At 58.8% G+C, this 10,577-nt stretch overlaps 2 protein-coding genes across 2 annotated transcripts; one reads left to right on the forward strand and one right to left on the reverse strand.

Annotated features, from left to right (window-relative positions):
• Positions 1-271: 271 nt before the first annotated feature.
• Positions 272-2,455, reverse strand: BESB_004820 (uncharacterized protein; the record flags this gene model as incomplete). The annotated part of the gene is made up of 5 exons (XM_029359237.1): positions 272-574; positions 945-1,256; positions 1,576-1,698; positions 1,998-2,082; positions 2,349-2,455. The coding sequence occupies 5 exons, from the start codon at positions 2,453-2,455 to the stop codon at positions 272-274; spliced, it is 930 nt and encodes a 309-aa protein (XP_029222150.1).
• A 2,328-nt stretch (positions 2,456-4,783) lies between these two features.
• BESB_004830 (uncharacterized protein) lies at positions 4,784-10,138 on the forward strand (the record flags this gene model as incomplete). Its single annotated transcript, XM_029359238.1, has 2 exons — positions 4,784-8,118; positions 8,878-10,138. 2 exons carry the CDS (start codon positions 4,784-4,786, stop codon positions 10,136-10,138), a joined length of 4,596 nt encoding a protein of 1,531 aa, XP_029222151.1.
• Positions 10,139-10,577: the final 439 nt, after the last annotated feature.

The following is a 10,577-nucleotide window of genomic DNA, read 5'->3' on the forward strand; positions in this document are numbered from 1 at the left end:
CAACACATTTCAAAGAAACTCCACCGTAGTTCCTTACTCGTCTTGTTTACATAAACTCGGCCACAAGGCGAGGGGCAACGTGACTGCGCTGGCAGCAAAAACTGAGAATGCTGTACACCGTGAGCGTTACTTCTTCATGACAGCGAACACATGACTGTGAAGGCGAGCAGTTCAGCAGGTTCGTGCAGCACCTCTGAAGTGACCTTCCCGAAGGACAATTCATCGCCGCAGCCTGAGTAGCTGTGCTTCCACCTGAAACCACCACAGCGTCCTACTTCGCGGCAGGCGGCGGACCTGGTGGCTTCTTCTTCGGAGGCCCTAGACCCTTCTTAGCGCCTGGGGGACCTGGAGGCGCACCCTTGGAGGACCCGGGCGTGGTGACGGGTGGAGGCTGCGATGCTTCGGCTACCCTCTGCTCCTGGTTGGCCTTCAACGCCGCGGCAGCACCTTTTCCAGGCAAAGCACTTGGAGGAACTTTCCCAGTACTTCCAGGCGCGGGAGCAGGAGTTGGCGGCGCAACCGCGCGGCGCTTCTGCAGTTTGGCGACCTGGTGCTGCCGCATGAGAGCGAATGCCTGCAAAAGAAAGCACCAGACATGCATATTAAATATGCTGCTCGGCCGCCGCCACGTTCCAAAACCGAGGACTTTAGCTGGAGCCAAGCATCTGATTTGTCGCGTTGGGGTCAATACGCGACGACATGCCACTCCACACACACGAACCGTACGGGAAACGCCACGGCGGCGTGCCACGCCGTGAAAGTCCGGTAAGGGAAGCAGTGCACGGAGGCTGCGACGAGTGAATGATCCGGAAGATGTGAATCTACTCTCCGGTCTATGTAGCTGAGGACAGCTGTGCGTCCAAGGTTCCTCTTGAGTCTTGAGCAAAAATGACAACGTCGTGCGTCTGCACAAAAGTCTCCCCCCTTCGGCAACACGAACTGACCTGCCGGAGATCAGGAAGCATGGCAAGCTCGCGATCAATCTCCAGGTCCTCCGGCGGCGGCGGTGGAATATTCTCGAGCACGGCCGAGTGGTCGAGGAGCCAGAGATCGGGTATAGTGCTGTTTGTCGGCGGTGCCACAAAGAACTTGAGCCTTCCCTGGACCTGTTGGTTTCGCCGTTCTTCGTAATAAAGGTGTCGGTAATGATTCATGTCGGCTTCCAGAAGCGAAAGAGCACATGCAGTGCGTAAATCCGCCATCTTGATTCTTGAGAACTCGTTCAGATGCACGCCTCCTGACCGAACGGTTACTCCCTGGCCACAACAGGGTTGGAGACAACCGACGCCGGACGTGGGACGGCTCAAAATGTCTTGCCGACGCAAATGGTGGACTATAGCGCCATCCGCATGTATGCATCCCTGGCACCATGCCACCGTCATTATCCTACACTGAAAGTCACTCTAGCCGAGGCCATAGCCCATCTCTAGTCCTCATCGTGCGCACGCGGCAGGCGCCATGGCAAACGCAGTGTCGCGTCTACCGACGGCAACCGTTCGGGCGCAGACAGCAGATACCACGTGAGGCCATACAAACCACAGTTCCTAGTGGGTCAGGTGGAGACGAGAGACGTACTCGAGAGTTTCGAGCGAACGGGGGGGGCTCCCCAAGCAGACCACGACTAATGTATCGTTTATTGCCGTGCTGTTTAGCAAACGCCTCTTCCTCAGCCGTCATCCGGGACTCAGCCGGCTCTTTCTGCAAGAACACACGCAATAACGCCATAAGACAGACTAAAAACTGCACATCTCTAAATTACGCATAATTGTGTACCCGTGCCGGGGGAGACGAGTCGGAAGAGCGCACCAAGATATATTCCTGCGGTTCGTAAGTACACTTAGCTTGAAGGCAGCGGACGCGCACCTCTGCACCAGCGCATATCGAGGTTCACTCACTGCCTGTCCCAGACTCGCCAAATTCGATGGCAGCGGCGCGCACACGGCAGGTGTGACCAGTGAGGTGAGAGTTTAGATCACCGGCGACTGTTCACGACCTACGCCAACTGAGGGATCGCTGAGCTGCCTTCGAAGACTATCCTGCCGCACTGCGGCGGTATCGTAGCCGAAGAACTTGCTATTCATCCTGAGTGCCGACAAACAGAACACACTACTTGGTCTTCAGGCCTTCCAGAATTGTACAGCAATTCCGGCTCGACCAGGTACACCACACTCGCCAGATGGAGGTAGGTAAGCAAGTTCTGCCGCGTGAAGATATGAATGTTGAGGGCACTTCGCGGACGCACAGGAGAGCCGTTTGGCAGCTACGTGTGAATGGACTTTCGATACACAGAGCTCCCTTACGAAGCCAAAGACTGCCTGCCTGAAAAGAAAGTCGCGTGTGTCTCTCACATCTCGTAGTTTTCCGCAGCCTGACGAAAGGCGGAAAGGGTCGAGAGCCGCGCACGGGCTCGGCTGAGCGCCGACCGCGCGCGGCTTCTCTTGTCGTCGCTTGCCATGTGTTTGGCTAATGCGCGATAACCATGGAATGACGGCCCGTCGGACAACTAGGGCAACATCGACCTGAGCGAACGTGGCACGAAAAGAAGAGCCTCGACCGTAGATCCCCCGGAAAAACAGACCAAACATGCTTCTCGTTACGCGACTCCCATCGGTGCCTGCTGGTACAGCGCCACAGACGTGAGCCCCTCCGGTTCACACCCGTGCTGGGCAGCTGCCGCCCGTGGTAGCCAGTACTGTCTCCATCAGCTAGGAAGAAGCTGCGCTTTATCATCACGAGGTGGCGCCCTGCCTCAAATTCGCAACGACTGGTCGCCCCACTTTCTCGTTCCATCCATGCCCGGCGACAGGACCCATTCCCATGGTAACCCTAGACGCTAACTATCAAAAACCGAAAGATAGAGAGATATCCGTAGGCTGCACCTGCGCATAGGCAGAAGCATCAGAGAAAGGTATCCCAGACACAGAGATCCTCTGCAATCTCCCATCTTGCAACCTGGGCCCGACACATCATCGATACGCCAGCGTCTGCAGCTGTCCTGCCACGGACGGATGCACGGATGCGGGCGCAGACCGGCGATGCATAGAAGTAACGCTCACTAACCCGCACAGCCTGTAAAGTTGCTTGCAGTGCGGAAACGCAGCCCACGAGCGATTCGCGGAAAAAAGAAGGGCTGCAGCCCGGGAGTCCCGGTCCTCCAGCCAGCGATGAGTCGCCGGGAGGCGGATGGAGCCACGAAGCAGTCAAGAAAGACGCCCTACGGTGCAGCCGAAGAGAGAAAAAACCAACTGGAACAATGTAGCGGAGGGAATTCAGTCGAAGTGCCCCGAGCGGCTTTTCTGAGGAGACTCAGAAAACCAACGGTCATTTTAGACGCGCTGTACTTTCCCCCCGTTGAGGCGTGAGACCCGCGCGCCGCCGTTGAAGTTCGGGCGTTCGATTGAAAGGGGCGCCAGATATACGTCTCACAGGCGACTTGATCTCTCCCAGTTCACGAGAGAAAAAAGAAGGACTGAACAGCGACGTCAAGTCTCCGTCTGACTCGCCCCAGACTAGTTTGTCTCGCGCATTTCTCAGCTCCCTGCGTGCCCTTCGCGCTAGCTGTCCCGGTGCATTGAGGAGGCCGTTCAGCCAGACACGTCTGCGGCATTTCGCGAGTCGATTCCCCAAATGCAGTGTTTGTGTTACTTGTGAGTCTCTGTCATGTATTTGCTCCCTCTGCTTCAAGTGTTAGGCGGATCTGACGAAAAAATGCCCATTCTCCGGCGAGCAGGGACCTTGTCCGCCTCGCACATCCTGCTCGTGACCTTCTGCCTCGAGTTTGTCCCTGCGAGAGTTTGAATGAGTTCAGTGCCCCGAGGCTGCCGGCGGCACGGTTGCCCAGCGGCAAAGCCCTGGGGGTTCAGCCGCTTCTTAGTCTTCTAAAGCAAATGTGAGCAGCGTTTCAGAAGGCTGTTTGTGTGTCCATTGCTGCTTCTTGTCGGTTTTTCGTCTTGGTTTCATGTCTGCTCAGCCTTAATTTGGCAGCGCCAGTCACTTGCACCAAGGGCTGTATTTTCCTGCTCTGTTGCATGCTTCAGCTGTCGCGAGTTTCAATGATATATGTGATGTCGATGTTCCCAGATTTATAGCGAGAGTACTTTTCGCTGTCTCTAGATGCTCTTATGCATCTTGTTCGCGGACGAAGGACGTTAGCACGTAGTTGCAGCTCTCTTTACCGCCGTTCTCGGGCTCCGCGACTGCCTCGCAGCGCTTCACTCCTCCGTGTTGCTGAAACTTCTTTAAATCGGGACAAAACAGTACTCAAAGGCTACCATGCCTTCCAGCGGCGTACACGAGTAGGGCTGGGTAGCATATTTTGTGGGTGCCGTCTCTTTTGTGATGGTAGATGTGTAGGGTTAGGTTTGCTTTGGGGAGGCTTTTAAATCCCACGTGGATGAGCATCGCTCGCTCCCTCTAGAATTCAGACAAGTGCGTGCCTGTCTGCCTGGGGACGCTGGCTTTTCCTCAGTGTTCACGTGCCGGCTCTTCATCCTGACTGACCCTGACTGGTCACATTTCATGACCGCAGAAATGAACGTGTTAGCTTGTTATTCGCCACCAAGTCTGCGTTCGCTGAGTTGATCTGTGCATGGGCTGCAGCTGAACGCCGGGAAGGAGGAACTAGTATGGTGGAGCAAGGCTGGTGGCATCGTGCCAGAAAAACGGTTTCAAGTGCGTGTCAGGGCGCAGCTTTCTTTCGGCCTAGAGACTGCACATCTGGGGGGGCGATCTTCCAGCCAGAGGCGATGCAGCGTTTCCTCCTTTGACTTCGAGCCTGTGAGAGATGCCAGACGGCAGCAGCGGAGCGAATGGTCCGGCGGCGGCGGCAGCTGGCCTTGCTCCGGAGAACCAAGGAGAGCACGCTCAGCAGCCTCCTTCATCCCCGTTTCTTCAGACTCACGCGTTCCAGGCAGCAAGTTGGCAGGGGTCGGCATCCCAGCAAGCTATGCCTGGCCCCCAGGCGGTTCAGCTGGGGCTTGCAGGCGCCGCCGTCGCTGGTGCGCCGGCTGCACAACAGCTTTCTCTCGCGGATTTGCAGCGTGAGGGGTTGAGGCAGTTGCACGAGCTTCAGCGGCGACAGCAGCTCCAGCCTCAGCAGCCAGGCGGCGCTTCTCCTGCGGCGGCAGGCGCGCTTCAGTGTGTTGCTGAGAGAAGCGCACAGGGACTCGCCAGCGACGTTCGCCTTCACGCCGCTGGCGTCGGAGTCTTGCCTGGAGGACAGCCGTCGCCAACTCCGCCGCAAACTCAATTTCCCTTCCAGTTTCAAGCTGCTGGCGGGTCGGGGGGCCTACATCTGCCGTCTCGCCCCCCCCCGGTCCATCCCGGCGCAGCGACTAGTCTTCGAGCTTCGCCTCTTTTTCCGCACCAGAGCTACTCCCCCGTGTCTATGTCTTCGGTGTCGTCTGCGGAAGATGACGCACGCTCTCGCGGAGTCGGCGCCGTAGGCGGCAGTGTCCCAGCCCTGGCGCCGGTGTCTGCTGCCCTCCCTCCAACGCAGCCGAGTAGTGGGACGCCCGTGGGGCCTACTCTTAGTGGAGCCGACGCACTGGCGAGCCTCAAGCCGTCGTTTGCAGGCCGGCAGGCGTCTCAGTCCGTCGGGCCCAGTCCAGGCGCCGCGCTGACGGCCTTCGCAAGTCCGGAGGCTGCTAGGCTCTCTCTCACAGCGTCGCTTTCGACTGCCTTGCTGCAGGGATCTGCGAGAGATGCGCCGTTCCAGCCGCACCCATACGTGCACACGCAGTTTCCTAGCGCCGGGGCGGCGCCCCAGAGGGTGAACGCGCAACAGGTGGCTGTTCAGCAATTGCTTGAGCGCATAAGGCTTCAGGGCGAATCCCTGCACGGCCTCGGGAAACTGCTAATGGGGACCCTGGGCCCCGGTGGGGTGCCCCCGGGCACCGCCGCCTCCGGGCGACCCGCACCCCTTGCAGGGGGTGTGGCTGGGGCTTCCGCTGCTCCCGTCCAGCAGCCTGAGCAGGACTTGTCTTCCATTTTGGCTGCGAGTCGAAGTGCGGCGGGGCTTCGGGACGCAGCGATGCATGTGCCAGGAGCGGCTTCGGGTGCTGAAGCCAGTGCGCAGTTGGCCATGCAGTTACAGCACCCGCGCGTGGGTGCCGCGGCTCAGAGCCTCCTGAACCCCGCAGGGGCGGGCGGCGTTCCAGAGGCATCGGTGTCGACTCTCCCAGCTCTACGTGTTGCCTTGCCTGCACCTGCTGGAGCGACTTCCGGATCTGCAGCGGCTGGGAGCCCGAGCGCGAGTTTGGAGCCCAGAAGCGACTTTTCGGGCGTGCAGGGACTGTCCGGGGGGACACCCGGCGCTGTTGCCGAAACCGCCGCCTACCGAGTGAGCGGAAGTGCCTCCGCAAAGTCGCTAGCAGCACGCTCACGTTTCCTGCGCCCTCCCGTTATTATTCCTTCTCGCGCCACAGGGAAGACGCGTGACAAGTTCCTCCAGAAGAGTCAGAGTGTGGCGGGAGGCTTCGCGAGGGAAGCCGGAGGCGGCAGGAGGGGTCTGATTCATCCCGCAGGAGCGATCGCGGATGCTGCTGGCGCAGGTTCACTCAGCGCCCAGGTACCGCAGATCGCTGGGCGTTTTCCGAGGCCCGGCTGCTCGGGGCAGGTGACTCAGGAAGGCGATGGCCGCCTGTCAGCTTCGTTTGAATCCTTGAAGCAGCTGCAACGCAGTGTGAACCATGAACTTCTTCTGAGACACCAGGAGCAGGTACAGCGCGAGAGCGGGTTGCGAGGGGGAGTCTCAACGGCTGCGGAGGGGGAAGTCGAAGCCAGCACAAAACGCCGCAACTTCATGGTATGGCCCCCTGGTATCGCTGGAGCGCTGACGGCAACCCGCCGTGTGAGGCTGTATCAGAGGAAACTTTCGCCTGCCTATCTGCCGAGCGACGTGGACCCTGCTTCTGTTAAGCGGCTTCTCGATTGTGATCCCGCCTGTAGCCCCTCTGCCGAAGGTTGCGCAGGCTCCACGGTCGTGGCTCAGACAGGCGAGGACGCTCGCTGTGCCAGTCAATCGCGTTCAGGATCATCTGAGAAGGAGGGCAACCTGGCATCGAGCGGTCTCAATAGGGATAAATCAGAGACTGGTGACGCGACGGAAGTGAGGTATTCTGGAGGAAACAGCAGACAAGTGGATTCCCCTCACCCACCGTGGTACGCTTTCTTGGAGGATATGACTGTCAGCGGGTTTCTCGCGTACTGGTACACAAGGCAGCACATCGCTGCGCGCCTCTACAAGCAGCTGAATCAGATGGACGAAGTCGAGCGGCGGCTGCAGGCTCAAATGTCAGGGGCATGCGACTTGCACACCAATTTGTTTTTCTTTTCAATGTTCCCTGAGGAATTCTCCAACCAGCATTTCCGGCGTAATCTGGGCTATTTTCCGCAGTACGCAGTTGCATCAAATTTGGCAGCCGCGGCCGGACTGAAGCCTTTGAGTCAATATGGCGATAGCAGCGAGGCCGCGATCGTCGCAGCGACAAAGGAACGCGGGACATTTCAGATCCCGTCGAATCAGGCCACTGGTTCGGAGGGTTCCGAGGAGCCAGTTGGCAATACGGACGTGCAGAAGCCAGAGCTCTTATTAGACGAAAGCAGTTGTAACCAAACGTCGCCGACATCGTCAGCGGCTGATCTCGCGTCGTTGGCTGCGGGGGGGGAGCATGCTAGCGGGGAGAATACACGCACGAAGGAAGCGCGTGCTGGGGCTTCTGCGAATGGCGTGCCTCCGGAGTCTTCAGCGGCTTTGATAATCGCCGCAGGAGGTGTGCGCGGTCAGAGGACGAGTCCATGGGTAGCCGAAGCGCGTTACCTGCCCAGTATGCCGTCACTTGGCGGGGCGCAGCTCGCAGAAGACCAACTGGAAGTCGAGCATCTCATTCAGGCGGCGCAGGCGCTGCTGCAGGAGATCGGAGCGGTGGAGGAACGACAGCTGGCGAGTGGGAAGGGCAGTCGGCGTCTGGAACGCGAAGAGGAAGTCCCGTTGCTTGTCGCAGCTTTGCCACGCGCCTTCGAAGCTGCGCTCAGCGAACAGCAGCACGAGCAACTCACAGCCCTCGCCGCCAGGAAACTGCTGCCTCTTGAGGCGTGGCGCGGAAGGGACTTTCGAAGGTGAGGACATCGGGATAGCCACTACTGGCGCGTAATAGGCGTGGCAGGCCTGCCGGGTCCACTGGTCGTGCGAGTTGTCTTGGCGGGCTGACGGCACAGCCGCAGCACGTGTGTGTGTGCGTGTCAGGGGGAATGCGACAGGGGGTCGGCGGGAAGGCGAGGGCGTAGAATATGTAGGCAGGTGATAAGATGGGATGGGAGTCCGGTCTCGTAGGTACGTTCCAGGAGTGGTATGGCGGCGGTCGTACAGACGAAGACGCGAATATAAGCATCGTCAGAGGTTCAGCGGTACACGAGACGCGCCACACGCCCTTTATGGACCCGGTTTCACCCCGTCGTTCTGCGCAGCATAGTCTGTCGTGTTCCCACCAATTTGCTCAACGAAGTGCACGCCACGTGGCGCATCCCTTCGAGGCTCAGAGGTCGGGGCCCAGGGAGGGGAGAGTTATGTCTGCGCGACCAGACTTTGAGATCCTCCGGCGAATTGGCTTCCTGCGTTTTCCGGCACTTGGCACGTCACGCGGACTGGTTTCGTGCTGCGACAGTCGTATAGCATAGACAACTCCATACCAGCGATACGACGTCAGCGCGGCTGCGGTTAGAGGATCTCGCTGTAGGAAAATCAGGACCACCGTTTGGAGTTGCAGGCATTCGCTTGGAGCTCAATGCGGGTGGTGGTGCCGTGTCCGTGTTGTGAGTTGACGTCGGTTCTCGCTTGGCAGGGCAGTTGTATGCGGAAGCCTGCGTTCTTGTTTGCAGCTTCAAGGCCGCTGTCCCCTTCGCAGCTCGAGCACTCTTTGCGATGTCCGTTAGTCGTCTGGAGCACCTTATTGCATCATTTCAGCAGCGTATCGCTGCGTCGATTGCCTCTCTGGAGTTGCTTCGCAATTCGTTGGCGCTGCTCCAACAGGTAGAAGAGCACGCCGCACCCCATATCTACGCTATCCCGCAGCACGTGCTGGGCTGCATTTACAACCGGGGCGGACAAGGACTGGATACGGTTGTCCGGAATCCACCCGAGACGGGCCCCCGCTGTGACGGACGAGCTGGCCAAGGGGATCACGCTGCGTTGGAGGATAGCCGATTAGAGGCCGTTGGCGGATCTGGAAATAGAGTCGAGAAGGCGTCCCAGCAGCCTGCGTGTGCGTCGAGTGCACCCGCTGCAGGCGGCGACGCACAGACCGTGCTGACCAGTTCTCAGCAGGCAGAAGGCGTAAAACACCGAGAGAGCGAGGCGGCCCCTGAGGAAACGTCAGTGGCGCCGTTAGGACAGACTGCTTCGGCACTTGAGGGTCCTTTCCGAGAGAGGTCCGTCGACGCAGGGAGAGGTTTGAATTCAGAACCTGTTGCAGAGGCCGAAGAAGACGTGCGACGTAAAGGCGAGAATGAAGAGAACACGGTGAAGTCCTGTTCGGCGGTGATAGCCCCGACGTGGGAGCGGGGACTGCGGCTTGGCCCTCCCGTGTCTGCTGCGGATTTCGCCGTTTACACAGACGCCTTCGAGGATTACCTTCCCGTGTTCGCTGACCAGTGCGCGTATTCCGTGGAGCTGTCGCAGGAGGAACCGAAAGTCAAAGCAAAGAAAAGAGATTGTGCAGAGCGCCACGAGATGTCGGTAAAGAAAAGACGACGAGACGGTAACCTGCTGGCGGATGACGTGCGGGCGGTTGGGGGGACGAAAGCAAAAACTGAAGTCTCGAGTACCTTGGGGGCTGCGCGGCACCAAAATCAGGACTACCGTCGGAAGGAGGCCGCTCGTGCGCAAGGCCGCTGGAGAGACAATGACGATATGAAAGAAAAGTCTTCGCAGCACACCACCAGCAAGCAGCAGTCCAGAGGCGGCGATACAAAAGACAGGAGAGCTGAGAATAACTGCCAGCCGCCATCACCGAGTTCCGGTGGTAGTTGTGGTGTCTCAGGGGTCTCGTCGGGGCAGCTTGGTGCGGACACAAATGTTCTTGAGCCGTCTTCGCATGTTCAGTCACCATCCTCAGGGGCTGTCCCTGGTAGTGGAGTATAAATACTGCGTGGAAGACAGCGCTATGTTGTTCTCTTTGGTTCTTCTGGTGTCGGAGGTTGGCAGTAAACCTGCATGATAAAACGCGTCCCGTAGTTGGTGCAAAAGAGAATGCAGGCCCCATGGATCAGTATGGTTCATGGCTCCAGACCAGCCGGCAACTCAGGAAGAGTGGCTCAGCAGCACAGCTGGCAGGGGCCTTCAGCGCCGCTACGTTTGTTTTTCCTGCTATATCGGCGCCTCGTTCATCTCTACCTCTGTCTCCAGATTATCGGAGGCCGGTTCTTGTCGAGAAGACAGGAAACCCACCAGATAGAGAGAGTGGTGGAAAGCGAAAGATGATACCGTAGACGAGGCAAGCGGATAGGTCCCAACACGAGAGCAGAGGTCATCCAGCGTGTGGACCCGTGAACCGACGGATGCTTGAAGGAAGCAGTTCTGT

Source organism: Besnoitia besnoiti, chromosome I (genome assembly GCF_002563875.1).
Source record: "Besnoitia besnoiti strain Bb-Ger1 chromosome I, whole genome shotgun sequence".
In the NCBI taxonomy this organism is placed as follows: domain Eukaryota; phylum Apicomplexa; class Conoidasida; order Eucoccidiorida; family Sarcocystidae; genus Besnoitia; species Besnoitia besnoiti.